This window comes from Nycticebus coucang, chromosome 10, assembly GCF_027406575.1.
Source record: "Nycticebus coucang isolate mNycCou1 chromosome 10, mNycCou1.pri, whole genome shotgun sequence".
Lineage (NCBI taxonomy): Eukaryota > Metazoa > Chordata > Mammalia > Primates > Lorisidae > Nycticebus > Nycticebus coucang.
In genome coordinates, this window is record NC_069789.1 from 115798676 (window position 1) to 115821997 (window position 23322).

The 23322-nt window shown below is 51.8% G+C and overlaps 1 protein-coding gene and 1 long non-coding RNA gene across 8 annotated transcripts; one reads left to right on the forward strand and one right to left on the reverse strand.

Moving 5' to 3' along the window:
• Window positions 1-146: 146 nt before the first annotated feature.
• Window positions 147-23054, reverse strand: PPFIA3 (PTPRF interacting protein alpha 3). Of its 7 annotated transcripts, XM_053606936.1 has the most exons (30): window positions 23035-23054; window positions 18744-18998; window positions 18392-18493; window positions 17878-18042; window positions 17486-17560; window positions 16658-16732; window positions 16116-16337; window positions 14711-14857; window positions 14497-14631; window positions 14024-14107; window positions 13733-13864; window positions 13172-13234; window positions 12942-13021; window positions 12578-12722; window positions 11868-12061; window positions 10330-10552; window positions 8988-9151; window positions 8728-8855; window positions 7923-8016; window positions 7357-7438; window positions 6639-6839; window positions 4417-4479; window positions 4225-4251; window positions 2897-3072; window positions 2400-2497; window positions 1978-2153; window positions 1823-1891; window positions 1376-1596; window positions 1023-1094; window positions 147-937 (listed from the first exon to the last, which is right to left on the reverse strand). In XM_053606936.1, the coding sequence occupies exons 1-30, from the start codon at window positions 23035-23037 to the stop codon at window positions 934-936; spliced, it is 3675 nt and encodes a 1224-aa protein (XP_053462911.1). In that variant the 5' UTR covers window positions 23038-23054; the 3' UTR covers window positions 147-933. The 7 variants fall into 7 exon arrangements, with proteins under 7 accessions (XP_053462911.1, XP_053462908.1, XP_053462906.1 ...); XM_053606933.1 differs by lacking the exon at window positions 23035-23054 and having other exon boundaries at window positions 1425-1596; window positions 11868-12055; XM_053606931.1 differs by lacking the exon at window positions 23035-23054 and having other exon boundaries at window positions 1425-1596.
• Window positions 1617-12518, forward strand: LOC128597007 (uncharacterized). Its single transcript, XR_008383183.1, has 3 exons — window positions 1617-1904; window positions 11894-12065; window positions 12230-12518. It is a non-coding gene; the product is annotated as an uncharacterized LOC128597007 (long non-coding RNA).
• Window positions 23055-23322: the final 268 nt, after the last annotated feature.

The following is a 23322-nucleotide window of genomic DNA, read 5'->3' on the forward strand; positions in this document are numbered from 1 at the left end:
GGACTCTCAGGGTATCAGGGATGCAGGTGGGGACTAGAAACCTGGTCTCGGCCCTGAGGGATGAGGGGCCTGGACTCTTGGATTCTTGGGGTAGTTGGTTTGCATTCCTAATGTACTGACAAAAAAAAAGCAATCAACACGGGAGCTTTTTGAAACAGTTCTCTTTACCCGTGATCACTGAGTGACGCCGGGGTGGGGAGGCAGCTGAGAGTCGGGGGCGAGGACTCCCCCTTCCTGTCCCCCCACGCCACTTCGCCCAGTGGCATCGTGGAAAGAGGATTCTCCCATGCAAACCCCGGAGCCGGAGGGGAACAGGGAACGCAGTGCTGCGCCCCCTACCCCCGGGGCACAGACACGGCCACAGCACGGGGGACGGGAAGGCCCCGGGGACACGAGACACGGGGGAGGGAGAGGAGACCCTGCCCGCAGATGACCCCGGGAACCCGCGACCTGACGCAGTAGGGCGGGGCTGAGTGGCACAGGGGGCGAGGCTTGTAGCAGCGAGTCCCCCTCCCCTCCTTACGGACGAAGAAGGAAGACTTGGGCCCCGCGACTGGGCAGGAAAAAAGGGAGGGGCAGCCTCCCCCACCCCGCATGCGGCCCGAGAGGGAAGCCCCGCCCCCTCCCCTTGGGTAGAGGGCACCCGTCTCCCACCGGAAACTGATCAATAAATTACAAAGTAGAGAAAAGGAAGGCAGATGTTTGGGGCAAGATTTCCTCTCGCCCTCTTCTTTCCCTCTCTCAGTCCAGTTCATGTGGTGTGGCACTGGCCCAGGCCCAGTCCATCTGGGAAGCGGGCGCGCACACTCCCGCCTCTGTACAGATGGTCCAGTCCGTGGCACAAGCTCCCCCGCCCGCTCTCCCCGGAGAGACCAGACTCTGGGCAGGAGGGGAAGAGCCCAGCCTCTGGAAGAGTCTTCCGTCCGAGCGAGGTCACCTGCATTGACGCCGAGCAGTGAGTGTAGCAATGGAGATCTATTGCGCCGCCCAGCACCCCCAGAATTTCCCCGGACAGTCCTCACCTGGAGGCCTGCACTAGCAGGAATAGGTTCGGACCGAAACGCCATCTGCCCGGGAACTCCCAGAAGTCTGACCTGGACAGAAAGCGAGCACAGTTCAGCTTGGAGCTCCCCCCTTCCCCGGGTCCTCCCCAGACTTTCTCGGATCTCCGGCTTCAATCCCAGGAATTCTCCCTTGGCCTTCTCCTCCCTGACCACCAGGCTCCACGTCGGTTTCCCTCCCTTCCCCTCAAGTTTTATCCATTCCACATCCTAGGAGGCAGTTTGGAATATTGGAGACGTCCACTCCTAGAGAGTAGGGGAGAAAGGACAAGGCCATTTGAGAACTTGCAATATTGAATTGGTCCATTTCTCACCCTGAGGAAGGGGAAGGGATAAGGGATGTCGCTTTGGGAAGCCCTTCACCTTCCGGCTGCAGCTTGCGGAGAGGGAGCCCCGGCGAGCCCAGGGCTCCTGCTGCAGCCGAACGAAAGTTGGGGGGCAGCATCTCAGCCGAGTCGGGGGTTACGCCTCGGAGGTCTTTTTCTCGGAACATCTTCCGCCAGGATGGGGAGCGGCTGAAGGACTTGGCGCTGTCCTAGGTATAAGAGCAGGGCAACCAGTGAGGAACTTGGAACCTGTCTGACCCCGCGCTTTCCTTTGACTCCACCCCTCTCAAGGGCTCACTTCTCCCTTAACCCCGCCCCTCTACTGGTCTCGCCTCCAATCCGGACTCGCTAGCAAAGTCAGGCCCCTTTAGCTCAGACTCCAGTAGCCCCAAGCCACTCTGGAGCTGCTGAGAACAGAGATGCTACGGTGCCCACCTCGTCCAGTCGTCTGTCTGTGCCTAAGGAAATGAGGTTGCTGAATTCCTTCTCCAGGAGTTGCCGGGCCTGGAAAGGGGAGGTGAAGAGGGGTTGAAAGATGCGGTCCGCAAGGTGGGGATGCCCAACATGCTCCAGGCTGAGCGGCAGCTCACCTGTGAATTCTGTGTGGGGATCTGCAGGAGCAAGGCCAGGTCGGAGTAGTCGAAGGTCTCGTCCAAGGCGAGCAGCGCCCCGTGTACCCCGCTCTCCGTGAGGTTCGTGGCGAATTCCTTCAGGCCCAGCCCGGACACCCAACCCATGACCCGTTCATTGGACCACACCATCACGTCTAGGGACGAAAGGGACTGTCAGCCACTCCCCTGCCATGGCCAGGCAAGTCCAGTATCATAGTATCATCCAGTTTCACCTATACTTCCAGCCCCATTTCCTCTTTCCCGGCCACGCCCCCCATGCTGGCACCACCCCTGGTTTATAGTGGAACTCTTTTTCTCTGGCCTCTCCTCCATTACGCCTTCAACCCCATCCGTACCCCTACACTTAACTCCCAGAGAGCCTCTTACACTCTTCTACTTACCTCGGATCTGGGTCTGACTCTCTTCCCGCCTCCGCTCCAGGTCCTTCCGGTCATAGTTGAGCCGTTTCAGGCACATAATCCCATAATGCAGACTCACCCTGAGCAGCAGGGGAAATGGAGTCACAGATGAGCTTGCACAACCTGACTGGCTGGTGTTCCTATTGGGCCCTTCCCATTGGCTGTGGTCATCTGGGAGAGCTTGGGGATTTGATCCCCTATTGATTGTTGACCCTCCCAAAAGGTGGGGCATTTTCAGCAGGGAATTCCTACTGGCTAACCTGGAAGGGGTAGGAGTTAACTAGGCAAGCTGCCTCAGTTATAAACTTTTCCTATGGACCATCTTATTAGTAGAAGAGGTAGAGTCAGGATTTCCTGAGAACCCAGGCTAAAGGGCCAAAAATAATCTTGCAAATTTCCCATAGCCAGTCCCATTGGCCAAAGACTCCCTAAGGGTGGGCTTCCCCTTGGACTGTCCCCATTTGCCAGGCAGCCCCCACCTGTGGAAGCTGTCCACCATCTTGAGTTGGCCCCGGAGCTCCTTCTTGTTAAGGTGATCTAACATTCGAGCATCCACCAGTGACTCCATGAAGTAGCTGCGGTATTGGGGCAGCCCCAGGCTGGGCAACCAGTCGTTCCCCACCCACTCGTGGTTCATGTCACCATAAGCCAGGATCTGGGGCCATGGGCAGGTAAGGGAGGGGTCAGGCCCTCTGGCCCCTTCCCACATGTGTATGAAAGATATAGTTCACCACCCAATTCAAGTTGCTCTTTCCTCATCCCATAGCAGGACAATGACCAATCTCTGCTCAGGACAATAGACCAATCCAAAGTTGTCTCCTACCCTTTTATGAGAGAGTACAATCTTAGCTGTTCAAACTGTGGTCCTGGTACACACAGGATCACCCTGTGGATTTGCTAGAATTATAGAATCTCATATCCTACTCCAGACCCACTGACATTGGTGTCTGCATCCTCACAAGACCCTCAGGTGATCTGACCTATATACATTAATTGATTAATTTTTAGAGATGGGGTCTTAGTATGTTGCCCAGGCTGCCCTTGAACTCTTGGGCTCAAACAGTCCTCCTGCCTCACTTTCCCAGTAACTGGGACTACAGGTGTGCACCGCCATACTGTATATTGTGTTATGAGAAGCACTGGTTTAGTACTGCCTTAGCTCTGCCCAACATCAACTACTCCCCAAGTCAGGACAGTGGATCCTTTCAACTAGCTCTCCTACCAAAAAGGATAATCATTCTTATAACGAGCTGAGAATACTAGTCTAATGCTGTTATCTGGCCCAGGGAATATCTGGATCAACTCAAAGTCCTTCATTCCTTTCAGCCTCAGGAGCCAATCCATCCCTCCCCCTGGCTAGGAAAAAAGGCCGTAGTCCAACATAATTCCTCCATATCAAGTGAGCTCAAACCTCCTGCTTAAATTCTCATTCAGCCTGGCCTGCCTTACCACCTCCACAACCAGTGTTCCCCCTCTGCCCTCGTATGCTGGAACAGTCCAATGTAGGCCCTTCCCCTCAGCCAGAGGAGAAACAGGCTCCCCAGCCTTACTCCCCAACTGTAGCAATGGAACGGCCCCTAGCGCCCCCTGAAACCTCCAGAGACGCAATGGCCCGTGCACCAGGCTGACAGTAACAGTTTGGATTTCCGCATCCAACCCCCAAGACACAATGAAACAGTCCAGCCTCCTCCCCTCTACCCACGGGGATGATGGAATGTTCTGGTGAGGGTAGGTTAAGGCTTGGAGAAGGAGGGGCATCCATGCAGCGTGCACAGCCTGTTCATGCGCCCTGCCCCACACCCCCTACCTGCTCCCAGCTGATTTCCTTGGTCTCCTGACCCGTTAGTGGGAAGAGGGGAGAGAAGGGGTGGGTTAACGGGCAGATAGAGGAGGACAAAAGGGACGGATTTACAGACAGCCACAGACCCTGTCCTCCCCTCCCCCCAACCCTCAAATAGTGTTAGTGCCACCCCCAAGTCCTCCAGCAGGGGGCACTCACAGGCTTGGTCGTGGCTGTCAGGGACTCCATCTCCTCGTGTGTCATCCACACATTTCCTGTGGACTGAGGGGCAGGGGGTGTTAATGGAGGTGGGAGAGGTCGTCAGTAAGAGAGAAGGGAATAGGGTAGTGTTCTCGAAGGCCCCAGGCCACACATTTATGTACGTCCTGCTTTCTGGTTCAGGGGCAGGTAGTGACAGAGAAAATAATCCTTTTTTGAGCACCTGCCACATACCAGGCACAAGAACATGGAGTTGGGCAAATTCAGGCCCTGCTGGCATTTTGCTAAGTGGTCCCCTGGAAACAATGTCACATCTCTGACCTGATAGAGACATACAGGTTGAATACTCAAAAGGAGGTAGCAGACACAGCCAGGAAGAAGAAACAGGACATAAAGATGAGACATGAGAGAGTCCCAGGGAGACAAATAGGAGAGAAAACAAGGGTAGTGCCAGAGTGGAGGAGGAAAGAGAGGGATGGAGAGAAAGCACTGAAGAGAGACAGGACATAAATGAATTTACTGTTTAGACTTGGTCAATCCCCAAGATGTCTCATTATGTATATGCAATGGGGCAAATGTTTGTCCACATTTATTGAGCTACTGCTCCCAACAGCCCCACAGCGAGGAAGGGATACAAGGCTGTGGGACATGCCAAGGAGCACAACAGACAAAGTCCTTGTGGTCGTGGTGGGAAGACAATCAACATTTTGTAAATATTCTGGGAAGTTTGAATATACAGACTGAATCGTAGATGAAATTAACAATACTGTCAATGAGTTTAGGTGTGATAAAAAAAAGTAGTGGCCATGAATAAGAAAAAGGCCCACTGAAGCAATTTTGGGGGCTAACCTGTTGTGCTGTCCTCAAACATTCAAGTACATGTTAAGCATCCTTAACCCCAAAATCTAAAATCTGAAATACTCCAAAATTTGAAACTTTTTTTTTTTTTTTGACACAGAGTTTCACTTGTCCCCCTCGGTAGAGTGCCGTGGCTCACAGCAACTTCAAGATCTTGGGTTGAAGTGATCCTCTTGCCTCAGATTCCAGAGAGTACAGGCTAGTAGTCTGATCCCGCCACATCGCCCAGCTTGTTTTTAGAGACAGGGTCTTGCTCTTGCTCGGGCTGGTCTCTAACTCCTGAGCTCAAGCAATCCACCTGCTTCTAAAATTTGGAAGTTTTTAAACACCAACATGACACCACAAGTGGAAAATTCCACTCCTGACCTGTGATGAGTTGTAGTAAAAATGCAATCAAAACTTTTTTTCATGCACATAAAATAGTGTATAAAATTACCTTCAGGATATGTGTATAAGGCATATGTGAAACATAAATGAATTTACTGTTTAGACTCGGTCCATCCCCAAGATGTCTCATTATGTATATGCAAATATTACAAAATTTGAAAAATATTGCAATCTGAAACATTCCTGTCCCCAAGCATTTTGGATGAGATATTCAACACGTACCTCAGATATACACAAATGCAGGCGTGCATACAATCAGCAAGTATAGCAAAAGGTTAAGAATTGCTGAATTGGGCATGGGTACACAAAATTTTCTACATGTTTGAAATTTCTGTTAATAAAAAGTTGGAACAAAGGATAAAATAATTAGAAGGCAACTACAAGGTGTTGACGTGCTGGAATGATAGGGATGACAAGTTTAGCTGTTGAGTTAGGGAAGGCTTCTCAGAGGTGTTGACCTTTTAGTGAAACCCTGAAGATGAGAAAAAACCAGCCTCTGGAAAACAAGGGGCGGGATGTTCCAAGCAAGGGAAACAGGGCGGCGCCTGTGAGCAGGGCGCTGGCCCCATATACCGAGGGTGGCGGGTTCGAACCTGGCCCTGGCCAAACTGCAACAAAAAAATAGCCAGGCGTTGTGGTGGGCGCCTGTGTAGTCCCAGTTACCCAGGAGGGTGAGGCAAGAGAATCGCCTAAGCCCAAGAGCTAGAGGTTGCTGTAAGCTGTGACGCAAAGCCACCCTACCAAAGGCGACAAAGTCTGTCTCTAAAAAAGAAGAAAAAAATAAAAGCAAAAGAAACAGCAAGTGCCACACAGAGGAGTTAGACTAAGAAAGAGGTGGGAGGGTGGGGTCCTCATGAAGGATCTTGGGAAACACAGAAGAGAGGGAGCTCGAGTGACCAGGCCCAGGACTGGCGGGTCTTTAGACAGGAGGCGGGGCCTGAGGGAGAGAAGGCTGGGATTGGTCACTGAACCCTCACCGTGCGGGAGGAGGCGGGGGCCGAGGGCGAGGTGAGCGAGACCATCTCCTGGATCGCGAGGCGTAGCTTGAGCCGGTGCAACGGGTTGCTGATGCCTATCTCGCGCTGGATCTCCGTGTCTGACAAGTTGGCCATGATGGCACCACTCTTGACATTAGCACGGCAGGCGGCAACGTACCACGCAGGCATGCCTACCCACAGCTGAAGTGGAAGGGAAGGGGGAGGAAGGGACAGAACATGGGAAGAGCAAATGGGTGAGACAAGGAAGCCGAGAGATGGGGACAGGGAGGTGGGGGCCAAAGAGATGTGGGAAAGTTCGCAGGAAGAAGAAACAGGACATAAAGATGAGACGTGGGAGAGTCCCAGGGAGACAAATAGGACAGAAATGTGGGGAATGACAAAAACACAGAGGTGGAGAGTTATGCAGAAAAACAGGGACAGAATCCCACAGAGAGACATGGGGAGACACAAAGAGGCAGAGAGAAATAACAGGAGACCCGGAGCCAGGCAGGCATGGCCAGAGGAGCAGGGTGGAAGGGGAAGGAGAAAGAAGCTGCTTGGATGAACAGGAAGCCTGACCCTTCCCAGGCCCTCACATGCCCAGCCACCCGCCCATTTCTGAGCTAGGAGGAGGATACTGCTGGGTGGACTCCACCAGTTCCAATAGTGGGACTGTCAGAGGGGTTGGGGACCAACAGGACATTTCTGGGCCCCATACCTCCAGCCAGGAGACCACTGTGGGCCCGTCCCAGGCAGCAAAAGGCAGGCCCTGGCGGCAGGCCTCTTCCAGGAGTTCATGCCTGCGGGGATTAGTGGCCAGGATGTGAGCTGTCAGGGATGGAGATCACACCCCCAGTCCTTTGGATGGCCCCCTTCACCTCCCCCCACACACTCATAAAAATGCTTTTTATGAATGTAGTAAACACAGCAGAAGGTCAAAAATATATGTGAATCTCTTCACACACAGACACATCCATTAACAAAGAGAAACAATTAAAATTCTAGGCATTCCCAGGCAAGCAAGTTCAGGATCATGGACAACCCCTCCCAGCATTTTTTTTTTTTTTTTTTAAGACAGGGTCTCATTCTGTTGCCCAGGCAATCATACAATCACAGGTCACTACAGCCTTGAACTCCTGGCCTCAAGCAATCCTTCTACCTCAGCCTCCCAAAGTGGTGAGATTCCAGATGTGAGCCACTGCACCTGGCCCCCTCACAGCATTTTACTCTTTTCTGTCCACTACTACCAGCCTTATACACACACACACACACACACACACTCACTTTCTCTTGTTCCTTCGGTCCTTGTCTCCTGGGCCTGTCAGCTTGGCTAGCCCCAGAGGGTCAGTGGCCAACGTCTCATCTGAGGGTGTTCCAGCTGGAGGCAGGGAGGGGTCAAAACTTGGAAATTTTCAAGAGGGAGGCAGAATCTCTCATGCTGGGGGTAGTAAGAAAGATGCCAGGAAGGCAGAGCCCCTGAGGGAATAGTGAGTGAGGCCACAACCAAGGAGTGATAAAACCAAACAGGGATCCATGTCACCTCCCAGGCAGTGAATTGGAGACATTCCCAAAATAGGGCTAGATTTACCGGGCTGGCCTTGGTCAGGTGAAAGTGGTGTACTGGTAAATGCCTAATAACTGGCTGCCTAGGGAGGGAGAAGGACTTTCCTAATTTGTAGCATTTGCCAATTTCCATGTTGTAAATAATTCCATCATGGCCAATTTCAAGCTACCAAGCAGCTCACAAAATTCCTGAAACAGGAGTTCTCCCAGGGAAGTACAAGCAGACTTCAGTACACCAGAGGAAGGGGCCCTGCCTTTACAATGCTCCAGCCTCTTTCTCTTTCTGTGTTTAAAAAATAAATAGATGAAATAACAAATTCAGTTACCCAGTTACCCAGCTCAGGCCCCAAAGGTCCCTTTCCTTTTCTCTCCTCCTCCAGTCTACCTGTTCCCTCCATATCCTAAATGAATTACCAAATGAATGGAAACATGAATGAATGTCAAATGAATATGGAAAGAAGGGAGAAAGAGAGAGAGGGTGGAAGGAAAGATCAAAGAAGGGAAGGGCTGGAATTAAGGTACTCACCAAGAGAAGAGCTGTCCCGGCCTGGGGGTCCTATTCGTCCTTTCTCTTTCTTACCAAAGAGACGGCCTATGGATGACTTGATGCTCTTCTTCTTGGGGGCTTTGTGCAGGGAATCTGGGGTGCCCTCACTGGATAAGCAGGAGGGAATGAGGACAGAACTCTTCTAGGTTTCCCCCACTTCCTCCCAAGTCCTTATCCATTCTTTTGTCTCATCCTCCCAAGCACACCCCTCCCTGTCCCCATCCCTTGGCCCTGCTGACCTTCCCCGTGAAGGTGCCCCATCTTCCAGGGACCCTGCCTGAAGTGCCAAGGCCTGGGTCATTCTCTCAAGACGGGCAGAGCGGGGGGTGGGTGGTGGAGTATCTCCTGGGATGGCCGGACCCTCCCCTCGTGGAGCCCCAGCTTCCTCCTTAGGGACATGATTCTGAGAATAGATAGGTGTAGATGTTCAATTAAGGTGAGGGAGCCAGTTGGGGGCTCCTTATTAATTAAGATATCTACTAGGGTGTGTCTTGGATGACCCTGGCTTAGGGCACCATATTCAAAGATATCCTAGATCAAAGGCAATGATTGCAGTTCCCTGGAGTTTGACAAGCTCACATTTATAGTACCTTCACTTTTCGTGTCAGGAGTGGTGTATACTTGTCTGCAAAGAAAGCTAATGAGTTACAGGTTCTAGAAGGAGGAAAGCTGGGTTTAGGAAATAAATAGATTGTCTGGGCACTGTGGCTCACGCCTGTAATCCTAGCACTCTGGGAGGCGGAGGTGGGTGGATTGCTAAGCTCAAGAGTTCGAGACTAGCCTGAGCAAAAAGCAACACCCCCTCTCTACTAAAAATAGAAAAACTGAGGCAAGAGGATCGCTTAAGTCCGAGTTGGAGGTTGCTGTGAGTTATGACACCATGGCACTCTATCCAGGGTGACAGCTTGAGACACTGTCTCAAAAAAAGTAAAAAAGAAATAAAATAGGGCCAGTAATTCTGCCTCCTTCAAAAGTCAATTCTAGGGATCTAATTATAATACTTAAATGTATTTCTTAAAATCCTATATGTGGCCAGGCACAGTGCCTCACGCCTATAATCCTAGCACCCCGGGAGGCTAAAGCAGGTGGACTTCTTGAGCTCAAGAGTTAGAGACCAGCGTGAACACGAGCAGGACCCTGTCTCTACTAAAAACAGAAAAATTGGCCAGGCATCATGGCAGATGTAGTTTGCAGCTACTTGGGAGGCTGAGACAAGAGGATCACTTAAGCTCTAGAATTTAAGGTTGCTGTGAGCTAGGATGTTATGGCACTCTGCTGAGGTCAACAGAGTAAGTTTCTATCTCAAGAATAAAATAAAATAAAACCTATGTGTGTGTTTTTTTAATCCTATGCAGAAACTTGATGCATAAGACAAGTAAAATCAGACCTAACTAAAGTGAAAGTTAGGGTTCAGGAGCCCAGTGATTTGGCCTCCCCTTTGCCCTTTGAGTTGGAAGCTTTAGGGAAAGCTAAGGTTATTTTAGAAAACCACTGGTATGAGGGGTTGCTGTTTCTTGGGGAGCCTTGTTTCTGACTTTTCTCCACCTCCCCACCAGTCTGAGGAGACTTCAGAACACTCACAGCCTTGTCAGTGCCCTCACGGGCAGGGCTAGGGGGTGCCAGACGGGGTGTTGAGTGGCCAGAGCTGGGAGGTGAAGGGCTGGCAAGAGTAGAGGTGGTGAGGGAAGGAGGCAATGAGCAGCTGCTTCGGTAGCGGCCCAGTGAGTCAAGGCCAGAGCTGGACACCCTGTTCTCCAGCTCCTCTGCCCTCTGTTCTGTTGTCTCCTTCTCCTCTTGGATTAGCCTGAGGAGGGAAACGGTGGAGACTAGGTGAGAGGCTGCAACAGACAATGGGAGAGGGAGTCTGAGCATTAATGGGCCAAAAAGTGTTGGTGGGGTAAGGGGAATTCTAGGGAAGGTAAAATGAAGTTAGAGGGATCTGATGGATTCAGGATGGCCTCATGGGTTAAAGGGGATTCAAAGGATCATGATAGTGTCAGGGAGTTATGAAAGGATTAGGGCTGTCAAAGCAATCATGGTTTGCATTAAGGTAGCCCTGATGATAGTCAAGTGGTTCTGGAAAATCATAAAGGGATTACTATGGGCAAAAGATCAAGTTCCAAGGCAGACTGCTAGAATAAGATCATAATAAGAGCAGGGTGAGGACTCAGCACCTGTAGCTCAGCAGCTAGGGCACCAGCCACGTACACCAGAGCTGGCGGGTTCAAATCCAGCCTGGGCCTGCCAAACAATGATAACTACAATCAAAAAATAGCCAGGCATTGTGGCAGGTGCCTGGAGTCCCAGCTACTTGGGAGGCTGAGGCAAGAGAATCGCTTAAGCCCAAGAGTTTGAGGTTGCTGTGAGCTGTGACACTACGGCACTCTACCCAGGGCAACAGCTTGAGACTCTGTCTCAAAAAAAAAAAAAAAAGATCAGGGTGAGATCAGGGGCTCTGAGGTCAATCTAAGATCTGGGTAGGTCAAGGAGTCATTGAGTATGTGGGAATTGATACACAAAGTCATAGTTTGAATGGAAGGTGGTCACATTGGTATATTTGGGTGGGGGCCAGAGGGGTATGTTATTATAGGAGAATTACTGAACAGGGCAAATGCTGGTGAATTGGGGCAGATGTTACATCAGTAGGGACTTCTTAATCAATGGAGGGCTTCTGTCAGGTAGAAATTCTTGGTATATGGAATTGAAGTTCCTGATTAACATGTTAGGATGAGATTTTGGTGTTTATGGTTAGGAACCTTGTTGTGTTGTGTTGAGATTCTTGGGGTACTGGGAGACTATGGGTACTGACTAAGTGAAGTCACAAAATCCATGGCGTATTGGAAGATTCTTGATGTACTGAGTTGAGAATTTGGGTGTTCTGGAATGCAGTCTTTGGTGTGTCAGGAAACCGAGAATACTGGTTGCAGGATACATATGAATGCATGTAGCACCTGGATGACTTCTGTGTGTATCCTAGGGGATTTCTGGATGTTGAAGGGAGAGTTGGACTGGGAGAATTCCTTAAGGATGGTGGGAGAGGAGATAGGCTCAGGCCTTCAACTCAGTCTCCAGAGCCAGACGGAGCGTGGGGGCAGAGCAGGACTGGGACCAGTGCTCACTTGATCTCTTTGTTGATGGCCTCCAGCTGTTCCTGAAGCATAATGGCCAACGTCTGCACATCAGCCTGCCCACTGGGGGACAGCAGCTCAGCTCCAAACATCCCTTCTGCCTCCTCCTCATCTGACCCATCCAGCTCGCCAGGGAACGGAGGTGGTATGGAACCTGCAGGGGCCGACCGCTCCCAATCCTGCCTCTGTGTAAGAACAAGAGATGCCAGGTGGGTGGGGGGGCTAAGATTGGTGCTGAGTCCTTCCTGAGCAATTCTGACCTTTCCTGTCCTCCCTGACCCTATCTACTTGTTCTGACATCTTTCCTGGCCCAGCTCTCTCAACAGGTCCCCATTCTTGATCTCTCTCCACAGTGCTCTCCAAGCCATCACATACCCAGGACTCCACCCCTTTCCCTCCCCATTTTCTTGAGGCCTCCCACTCTCATATGCACCTGGCCCCACCAGGTGGGGGGGATTCTACATGCTTCTCCTCATCCCATTGTTACTCTCAAGTTCTCACCAAGTAGCAGGATATTTGCATGAAGAGACATCCAGGCAAGAGGGATGATGGAATTGTGGGGAAGGACAGAAGACAGGGTGAGTACAGGAGACTCTGCTTCTCAACCCAGCCTCCTCCCAGGGCCCCTTGTATTTGGCTCTATTTCCCACTTCTGCCTGCCCAAGCCCTACTCAGACTATGCCCCAGAGGTAGCTGCTGACCTTGGAGGGCTCATCCTTGACCCCTGACCAGCGGCCCCTCTTGCCTGCCCGGCTGCTGCCAGCCCCATAGGGGTCCAAGTGGGCACCAGAAGGTAACGTGGGTGCCTGAGAGTAACGAAGCTCCAGGGCACTGCCAGGGAGAGACCTGTAGGCATAGGGAAGGCAGTCAGGGACCAAAGGGTCAGGATAAAGGAAGAGAACTGAGGGGTCACAGGGATAGGCCTGGGGTCAGGGGTCATGAAGTCAGGGTCAAATACAAGAGGGATCAGTGGAAGTCACAGGAGAAAATGAATCTAAATCACAAGGGATAAGCTTGGCCAAAGGGGTTCCATGGGCAGAAGTAGGGCAGGAAAGCTACTGTCACCTGGAGTAGGAAGATGGTGGCCTCCCCCGCAGCTGGTCAATCTCCATCTGCATCCGTTCCATTTCAGCCAAGAGCTGCTCCTGGTGGGTGAGGGGGTTGGAGAAATCAGGTTAATCTTCCTAGCCCTTGAGGGATACCCACTCCCAACCTTGCTGACCCCAACCTCTGCAATCCCTGCCCCACTGTTCTCTTTCTGTCCTGCCAAGCCCCATCCATCTGGGCCCTCCTACCTTGTTAAGCAGTAGCTCATCCTGAAGCTTCTTCATGTTGGCAATCTCCTCACTCAGGGAGTTCTGTGAGGACAGGAGCAAAGTGAGGGACCCGGGGCCTGAAGCAGGCATATCCCAGGGTCTGCAAGCGGCCACTAGTGCACAGTAACACGCAGAAGGCGCTCAGGAAGAATAAAATGGGCACAAATGGTGAGGTACAGGGAAGACAGATGTGGGGCAAAATATACATCTGGGAAGAGGAATCCTGGCAGCCCTAAGATGCAACATCCTGCGTAATCTCAGGGGATTCGAGGTTTAAGGATACATAGGATTAGAGGCTTTCGGAAAAGCCAAGGACTCAGGGTATGGGTGCCCCCAGAATTCGGCTCTTAGAATGTGTAGACTGGGTGAAAAAAGTGGTCTCAGCCATAGAGCAGTGAAGCCATAGAGCAGTGAATTTAGGATGCCTAGGTTTAGGGGAGATCTCAGATAATGAATCAAGGGACAAGATCTGGGGTTCCAGGATTCCAGCAAGAGGCAATTCAGAATTCCTGGTCATCACAGTCCTGGGTTGGGGCATACCTTCTCTTCCAGTGCCCCCATGCGCTCCTTGAGGTGAAGCTGTAACCGCTCGTTGGACTCGCTTAGCAGCTTGTCCACGGTCTCAGACAGACGCTTATTATGGTCATCGTTCATCTTCTCTCGCTGCCGTGCCTGCCCAGAGGAGAGCAGGGAAAGAGCAGTCAAGCTTATCATGCCCAAAGAACAGCCAGGGCTCTAAGCCCGGCCCTGTCTCTCCCCAGCTACACGCACACCTAAGCCCCGCCCCCAGCCTCAAATCTCCACCCTCTCTGCAGTCCTCAGCCCCCTCACCCGCTGCAGCTCCTGGTTCTTCTCTTCCAACTGGGCCTCCAGCTGCCGAAGACGCTCTTCAAAATTCCCATGACGTTCCTCAGCCTGGTAGTTGGAACCCACAGCATGTGACTTTACCCAACCAGGATTCAGTCAGCTCCAAGCCCTGCCCCCAGAGCACCAGGTTCCAACCATGCACCAGTGATTCAGACTTTGTCCCTATGTCTAGTTCATTTTCTCAGGACCTGTCCCATCCCTCTCAGTTTCCAGGCCACCTGTTTCTTTAGTACAGGCCGGAGAATACCGCCCACTTCCACACCACGCAATACTCCAGGCCTTCCCCATTTCAAATCCTGTCCCTTCACCAGACCCCCTTTCACAGAAGCTGGCCTGAAGGTCTGGCTCCTACCCAATCGGGCCCACAGCCTTGCCTCTTCTAGGCCCTACACTTTCATCCCACGAACTCCAGGCCCCCACCTGAGGCCTTGCCTCACCTTGTTGAGCGCTGCCACGCGCTGGGCCAGTTGCGCCTCTATCTCCGGCAATGTCTCCGCCTTCTGTAGCGTCTGCTGCAGCTTCTGTTTGGCATCGTCCAACCACTCCGCCAGCTGACGGCTCTTCTCTTCACTCTGGAAGAGGGAGAGGAGAGGGGCTTAGTCGCTTGGGCCACAGCCTCGCCCCCAACCCCCTCCCCGGTTGCACCCCCACCTGCCGGTACAGCGACTCCTTGCTAGCCAGCTCATTCTCCAGCTTGTCGTTGGCGTCGTGCAACGACGTGGCCTCGCGCTGAGCACTTAGGTAGCGCTTCTCCAGTGTGGTGATACGCTCCTCCATATCCTCCCGCTGCGCCAGCGCCTGAAGAGGTAGCAAACGCCTGGTGGACCACAGCTCCCAGAAGCCCCTGGGGCAGCCTAGGCTTAGAACCCCAAGACGAAGCACCCCAAGATATCCTGAAAAGTGTGAAGTGTCCTGCCACCTGTGCATCAGAATAGTGGCACCACACCTGCCAAGAAATCCCAGGACTAACCCACCTTAAATCCTCTGCCACCTAAGGGTTCCAATGGAGGTGCTACACCTCCCATGAGCTTCTAGGGAAGTACTGGCTTAAATCCTTCCTGTGCAGATGATCTAGCAGGGGTCCCCAAACTTTTTTTTCTTTGCCACACATTGGAAGAATGAGTTGTTTTATGCTACACATTAAATACACAAACACTAACAAAAGATGATTAACAACAACAACAATATAAGGTCTGTGCATACTTTTCACGATATCCAACACCACAGATAAGCAAAAAATGTCCTCAGAAAATTAGCATGGGACCCACAGACTGCAGGCTGGACACCCTGAAAAGCTTATGGGAATGCCATGTGATGTGAAGTCTCCACTCTGAGCCAATCTCCTCCAAAATCCAGGTCTTATATTTCTCAGTAAATTCTAGCACAGAACAGGCTTAAAATCACAGAACAACTGTCCTAGGGTCTCATAGGAAACAAAGTTCCCATTTATCTGGAAAGCAATACCTCCCAAGAGACACCAAAGAAGCACAGTCTTAGAACTCTTAACAGAGGGGCTCCAGGGTCTCATGGGAAATGAACCCCCATCTGGTATGGACTCTGGTAGAACCACACTTCCCAATAATCCCCACAGTCACCCAGATTTAAAAGCAGAGATATGCATAAAGATCATAAAGACCCTAATGGATGATGAGAAACAAAGTGGTCACCCTTCTTGCTCATCCACTGCCTTCCAAAACCCAGCCCTCACATTTCCCAGCAGTTCCCTGGCGCATGAGGATTAAGATAAAGGGGCCTAAGCCAGGAAGAACTAAAATGCCAACAAAAGATTCAATTTAGTGGCACCACAGAATATCTCAATGATAACGTGATATCTGTAACCATTATTGACCACCTGCTATGTGTCACATGCTAACACTCTGATAAAAGTCATAAATCCCATTTTATAAGTGAGGAAACTGAAGCTCAAAGAGAAGAGGCCACACAGCTTGTAGACTGAATCTAGGTTCCACCATTCGTGAATTCTGTGATTTTGGGTAAAGTGGGAAGGAGAAATGGAGAAGAGAGACAGAGGAGTCCACCAGGGGCTCTAGCCTACCTCCTTGAGGTCCCGTTGCAGCTTGGAGTTAGCTTCCTCAGCCTTGCCCAGCTCTCGATGAGCGGTGCCCAGCTCCTCCTCCAGCTGACTCATCTGACGGCACAAAACCGCCAGGCGCTCCCGAAGCTGGCACACCTCTGCACGCTGCCGCTCCAGGGCCTCCTCCAGCTCCGCTGTGCGACGGTTTGAATCCCCACCAGGACCCAGGCCATTGGCAAGGGTCTGGAATGAGAGAGGGAAGGCCAGAACCGAGAGTGGGGAGCACAGAAACATAGAAGGAATGCAAGAAGAAAGTTGATCAGCTAGGGTGTGTATGGGGGGGGGAGGGTAGGATCCAAGACACCAAGGATCATGCAAGTCAGAATCCACAGGGGTCAGCAAGGGTCCCAGAAATTAACTAGGTTGCCTGAATCAGAGGTCAAAGGCCAGTAATGATCCTAGGGGTTCAGATGTCTTAAAGTCAGTGATCACACCAAACATTTAAAAAGACCATGAAGTTGGGGAGTTGATCAGAGGCCACAGAGAGGGGACTTCCATCTCACCTGCCCATCCCCATCCTTGCCTGGCTCTTCCAGGCCTGACCGCCGCCTAGACAGCTGCTCTCGAAGGCTCAGAGTCTGGAAGAGTGAAAGAGGGATCAAAGCAAAAGGGCTCCTCCAACCTCCAGCTTTACTTACCACTGGCTTTGGCCCTCTTGGGGATAGATGCCTCCATCTGAGATGGCTCTTGTACTGCTGGGGCCAGTCCTATCCCACCATCTACCCTTAGACTCTGTGCCCCCCATTATATCTCTTCACAGCTGCCACTGTCCAGGGAGTCTGCTCTTAACCTTTCCCTGCCAGTGGAGATTTCCTTTTTTTTTTTTTCTGAGGCAGAGTCTCACTTTGTCCCCCTCGATAGAATACAATGGCATCATAGCTCACAGCAACCTCTAATTCCTGGGCTCAAGCGATCCACTTGTCTCAGCCTCCCGAGTAGCTGGGACTACAGGTGCCCACCACAATGCTCAGCTAATTTTTAGAGATGGGGTCTCACTCTTCTTCAGGCTGGTCTGGAACTCCTGAGCTCAGGGTATCCACTGGCCTCAGCTTCCCAGAGTGCTATGATCACAGGTGTGAGGTTTCCTGGCCAGAGGTTTTCTCTCTAGTCCCAGACTGAGCCTCAGGCCCTGGTTCTCACCGTTGTCTCCACCTTAGCACCACCCATTGAGTTCCCCTTTAGAAACCCTACTGGTTTATCTCCACAGGTTCTCTACCCTACTCCTGCCCCACTAGGTCCCCTCTAGAACCCACCCAATCGGTTTTGCCCCATTGACTGCCCTTTAGTGCCTCCCGGTGGAGTCCACCTCCCCTTCTTAGCCACACCCCCACCTCCTGATTGCTCAGCTCCAGCTCCTCCTCTAGTACTGCCACTCGCTCCAGCGCCATCCGCAGCCGCTCCCGGACCTTGGATGGGGACAGGACAGGAGTCAAATGGAGACCACACCCCCCTACCCCCAATCTAGGACAGTTGACTGTGGCCCTGAGACAGCTCCAATCAGGATTTCTCTCTCCGTAATAGGTGTGCAGCCCCGACCAGCTACCCAGACAGCCCCACCCACTGGTAGCCCCCACTTTAGTTCATACCTGTTCTAAACCAGTCAGGTCCCTGTCCAGGTAGCCTGTCCCAATCAATCACAGTCAACATTCTTCCCACTCAGTACATTCCCAACCAATCACAACCAGGACATCCCCAGTCAACATGGCTTTTCCAATTCCCATACCTTCTCATCCAAGGCCTTGTGGTGCTCGAAGAGGGACTTTAGAGCCTTCAGCACCTCGACCTCGGAGGAGACCCCACCTGGGGACTGGGCCTGGCGCTTCACCACGGTCATGCGCAGTGACCTTTCATGCCTGGACACCAGGCACTCCAGGTGCTCCAGGAGGAGCTACAGGAATAGGGGAACAGGTCAAGGAAAAGAATGACAGGTGGGACGGACACATAGAAGGAGAAATGAAGCCAAGCAAAGGAGCACCAAGAAACACAGGTCAGGAAAATAGAGATAGTAGAGAAAGTGTAAGGGGTGGTACAGAATAAAGAAGAAAAAGTATGGAAATAGGAAGAGAAAACAGAAAAAGGAGTGGGACCAGAGGAGACCAGCCAGGAAATGGAAGCAGTGTCAAGCAAAAGACGAGAAGGCGAGATGCTGGGAGTGGAGGTGGGAGAACAGATGGGTTGGGCGGCAACCGGGGAGGCCTCCCCTGCCCCACTTTGGCCCTGCCCTCAACTCTCCTCACCCGCGTGTTGTTCCGCTCTGCCTTCAGCTCTGCAATCTCTTCCTCCCTCTCTAGCAGCTGCTCCCGACATAAGTTCAGCTCCTTTGTCAAAGCTGCAAACTCCTGTCCAAGCATGAGCAGGTTGAGACAATCAGATCAATCCTTCCTTCCCTTATCTCCTTCATTTCATGGGAATAGAAGTTTAAAGGCCCCGCCCTCCCTGTTAAGCCCGCCCCTTCTTGCCACTGAGGCCCCGCCCATCAACAGCAAGCCTCGCCCAGACCCCGCCCTTCCAAGCGTCAAGCCCTGCCCCTTCCGGGCCTCTCCGCGATGCCCCGCCTCCCTCAGGCCCCGCCCCATCCCCCTCCCAGACCTGGGGCAGTGCGATGCTGAGCTGACGCTGCAGTGAGTCCTTCTCGTGGCCGAGCTCGCGCAGCCGCAGCTGCGCTGTAGCCAGTCCGTCTTGAGCTTCGCGCAGAGTCTCCAGCAGGCGTTCGCGCTCCGTGAGCATCGTGACCATGAGGCGCTCCAGCTCGCCGCCCGCCTCGTCTGGGCCCAGCGCCGAGCCCCGCCGGCCATCCTCGCTGATGGTGGGCATCACCTCGCACATCATGGCGGCGGTGCCGGCCTGCAGGTGCAGGGAAGGGTCAGAGAACAGACCGGCCTGTCGAAGCACAGGCAGAGAAACTAAGGCATGGCCAATCCGATACTACATAGGGGAAGCCAAGATGAGGCAACCCAGGGACTGTCCAGAAGAAATCGAGGCCCAGCCACTCTGATCATGACACAGGGAAACTGAGGCACCACCACCCCAGCGCTCTGCCAGGGAAACGAAGGTCATGGGAAACTGAGATCTGTCCACCCTAATCATGGCACAGGATAAAATGAAACCCCCGCTTTTAGAAAAACAGCCTTGGCCACTTGGGTAAGAGAAGAACATTTGAGGAAACTGAGGTCAGACTCCATATGACACTAGCAGCAACCTAGGCTTGGCCCACTCAGGAACTGAAGCTGGGTGACCCAGGCATTGCCTGAGTGAATGTGGGACATCTCTATTCTAACTTTGCTGAGAATTTCCCTCAACCCACTGCATAGGTAGTAAAACTGAGGCCCAGACTAGAACCATGTCTTAAGAAGGTCAGAGGGCTGGGGACACAGAATTAGGTCCCTAGGACATGGTTAACTGTATAATGTCACAGGGATGGTCCTCACCCATCCAGCCCAATTTCTGCCTCCTCCAGTTTCCCAGATATCTAGACTCCCGCTCCAGAAGAATTTAAAGACCCATTCCACATGAAGAAGGAAAAGAAATAACCAGCGCAGACAGACACCCTCCCTATCCACGACCCAGGAGTCCAATAACTAGCTCCCTCCTCCCTCACATCACAGAGGAGTCTAGGCCTCCCCACCAGTCCCTTTCCTCCCCTAGACCCAGGAGCCTCCAGACTCCTCCTTCCCAATCCCAGGAAACCACACCCCCAGAAAACAAGATTCTGAGCTCTCGTCCTACTCCCTTAGACCTAGCATCCCAGCCTTTAGACCCCTTCTCCCTCAGGGCCTAGGAGTCCCGGTGCCCAACTCCTCCTCCAAGATGCAGGAGCTCTGGACTCTCCCCTCTGCACGCAGCCCCATCCCTCCTGGGGCTGTAACCAAGCGTGGTGGAGGAGGAAGGGGGCGGGGTTTCTGGGGCAGGAAGGCGGGACTTTGGTCGCTGCAGCCAGGGGCGGGGCAGAGAGGAAACGAGGCCCCTGAGCCACTCCCTCCATACACAGCAGGTCAAACGGGTCCAGCTGGCCCGGTTGAAAGCAGCGGGGACTTTCACTCTGTTCCTTCCTTTCCTTCTGCCCCTACGGGCAGCGGCATAACCAGTTCTAAGAGAAGATAATTCCCAGCCCCGCCCAATTATGTGGGCTGTGTCCAAAGCCTGGGCCAGGACCTTGGTCTTGGGGGAGGGGGGAAGGGGAACTGAGGGCCCTGGGACCTGGGAGAAGGGATAGCTGGGTGTCTGTACCCCTGGGTCTTTGAAGTGGTGCATCTGAGAATTTAGACAGGGCATTCAGCACTCAGAGTCCAGATTCAGGAAAATGTTTATAAGAGGGCAGACCAGCTTCAGGACAAAACCCAGTATGATATCTAAAACCAGCAACAACACGGGATGTTTTAGGGAGGTTGCTCTAGAGCCTTAAATTCACTAAGAAGGAAATAGAACATAATAAGGCTGGGCATAGAATCTAGAAAGCTAGTGGCATGAAGACACAGTACAGAGTGCAGAAAGGACATATGCTTCTGTATTTACAGTGTGCTTGGGGTAAGGAACTGCACCTAGGGCTAAGCAGAGGGGCATTTGCTAAAACTGAGGGCTGGAACTTACAATTTATATCCAGCCAAGAGCAACTCAATAACTTAAAGAGTGTCTGGGTCACCCAGAACGCTGAACACAGAGAGGACCATAATGATACCTAAGAGCACATCTAATACAATACATAACACACCTAGTTAGGAGATATAATCTAGAACTCAGAATCTACTAGGGGTGAAGATATAATACACAACATAGCAAGGGTCACATTCTTGGTTTTATTATGTGTCTAATGCTAGAACTCAGAAAGCAAAAGATGTGCTCTAGAATTCAGAACATGCCATGGAGGGGAAGAAAAACCTAGAAAGTACTGAGAAGTTTGCCTGAAACTTAGAAGTGTCTGGAGGAAAATGCAGAAGGATACATGTTGAGAATTGAAATTTTTCTGGAATAAAGACTGAACTGGCAAAGGAGGGGGAGTAGGTGTTCTGGAAATAAGCACATTTCTAGACTGAAGACTTCAAAAGAGGAGAGAACTTAGAACATAGTTAGAATGCCAAGTGGCAGATGGAGGAGAAAGCCCACAATCCACCAGGGGAAAAGTCGGTACTAAGGAAAAGATGGACAGAGAAGGTGGGAATAAGTGAGCCTAGAACATAGGACCCAAGGAAGGAAAATGTAATGTAGAACGCTTCAGGGGGAATCTTCTAGATTTCAGAATGTGAAAATAGATGGCACCTAAACCAGGGAAGTGCATTCTAGAATTAATAGCACAAATCGGAGAAAGACTAGAGTCCATGTTGCAACACATACATTCTTTAAGTCAGAATGCACCTAGGAAGAGAATAAAGTCTAGAACGACATAGCTAGAAGCTAGAAAACACAAATGAAAATTTTAGCAGGAAATAAGTAATAACTGGTCGCTAGAAATTTGGAACATGATTGAGGAGAGACTGAGATCAGAATTTGGCTTGAGAATATTATCTAGATATTTGAAAAGATAAATGAGAAAAGACATGCCCAGAATTTAGCATCCTCCCTAGAACTTAGACCATGCCTTGAATGAAGATGATACATAGAAGTCAAGTGGAAGTGTTCCAGAATTTAGAAGGAATCTTTAATGTGGAGGAATGCAAGGGCACATGTGCGATTAGAAATGTGGAAGACACAACGATTGTGATGAAAGTGTGTCAAACACTCTGTGAAACTAGTGTATGATGCCCCATGATCATATCAATGTATACAGCTATGATTTAATAAAAAATTAAAAAAAGAAATGTGGAAGACAGCAGGTAGGTTCTATCTAGATCACCTAATGAGCCTAGGCCACAGACCACATCTGGAGGAAGTGATGTATATTTGGCTCATGGCCCTGCGAGAGTGTTCTAGGAGAATGGGACCCATGATATGGGCCTCAGAAGACAGATGTTTCCAGAGTGCTGGAAACATCTCAAGAAGCTGCATGTTAGGGAAAAGAGTAGAGGAGAGGGCCCTTCAATTTAGCCCAGCAATTGAGATGACATGAGGATAAGGCAGAGATTTGCCAAGGCCACAGGAAGTTGACAGGGGTGGTTATGAGGCTGTGAGGGGACCTGGGTCCCAAAAAATGAGCACCAAGGAGCTAAATGTGGGGCAGGGGGAGGCATGGCTGGGGACTTGAACTCCTAGATTCTTGTAGAGGTAAAGGATGAGGAGTTAGGAGCTTAGAGTCTGAGTCCTTGTTTTGCATAGAGGCTAGGGCAAATAACCCTGGTAAAGTCTAGTGGGCAGTAGGGAAGGTAGGGCCTGAACGCCTGGATCCCCAAAGAGATGCAGGACTGGGGACAAGATATCTAGGTGTGGAGGTGGGGACAGAAGTTAAAGAATTATATTAAGAATTGCATTCCAGGTTTCTGAAAGGAAAAGAGGAATGGCGCCTGAGTCCCTAAAGGGAGCAGAAGCTGAGGTGGCAGCAAGCTTAGTATATTTGTCTGAGGGGCACAAGGGCTGTTAAACTGGGTTCTGAAGGGGACAAAGACTGGGAAACTGGATTCCTGGGAAGCAAGAGTTATCAGCTGCGTCCCGCAGAGGGAGTGAGAACTAATAAGCTTCCAGAACAGGGTGGGAGTTGGATGCCTGGGTGCCAAGGTCCCTAAGGTGGACATGGAAGGAAAATTCAGAATTCTCAGGGAGCAGCTGAGTCCCAGAAACCTGGGGTGCCGAGAACCGGGCCAAGAGTCTGGCTGGCGGAACCATAAGGCAGACTGGGGCGCCCGGGTATCCCCGGGTCAAAGGCGCTGCGGGAGGGATCCCTGTGCCGCCTGCGCCCCCTCCCTGGCGGTGGCAGCATGAGATGGGGGGAGGCGAAGCTGCCTAGTGCGCTGACCATGGACAGCTCCAGAGCGGGCCTGTGTCCAGGCGGCCGCCGAGCCGGCCTAGACCGAGAGACGCGACCGGCTGTTCAAACAGGAGCTGGCCACCGGTAGACAGGGTGCGCGAATGGGGGACGATGCGGACGCGACAGGGGGCGGCCGGCAGTGGCTGGGGGAGTCTGACAGAGCCGCGCGGTATCTGGTGCTTCCAGGACTGGGCCGAGAAGGGGGATCTAGGTTCAGAGAGGGTCCAGGGGCTGAACTGGGAAATCCAGGCTCCTGGGCCCTGGGAGGACGCGCAA

Coding starts and splice junctions, on each gene's coding strand:
- PPFIA3 (XM_053606936.1), bottom strand. Junction 14,108..14,496: donor GCGTGGCAGCGCTCAACAAG/GTGAGGCAAGGC, acceptor TCCAACTACCAG/GCTGAGGAACGTCATGGGAA. Junction 10,553..11,867: donor GCCATCAACAAAGAGATCAA/GTGAGCACTGGT, acceptor TTCCCTCCTCAG/GCTAATCCAAGAGGAGAAGG.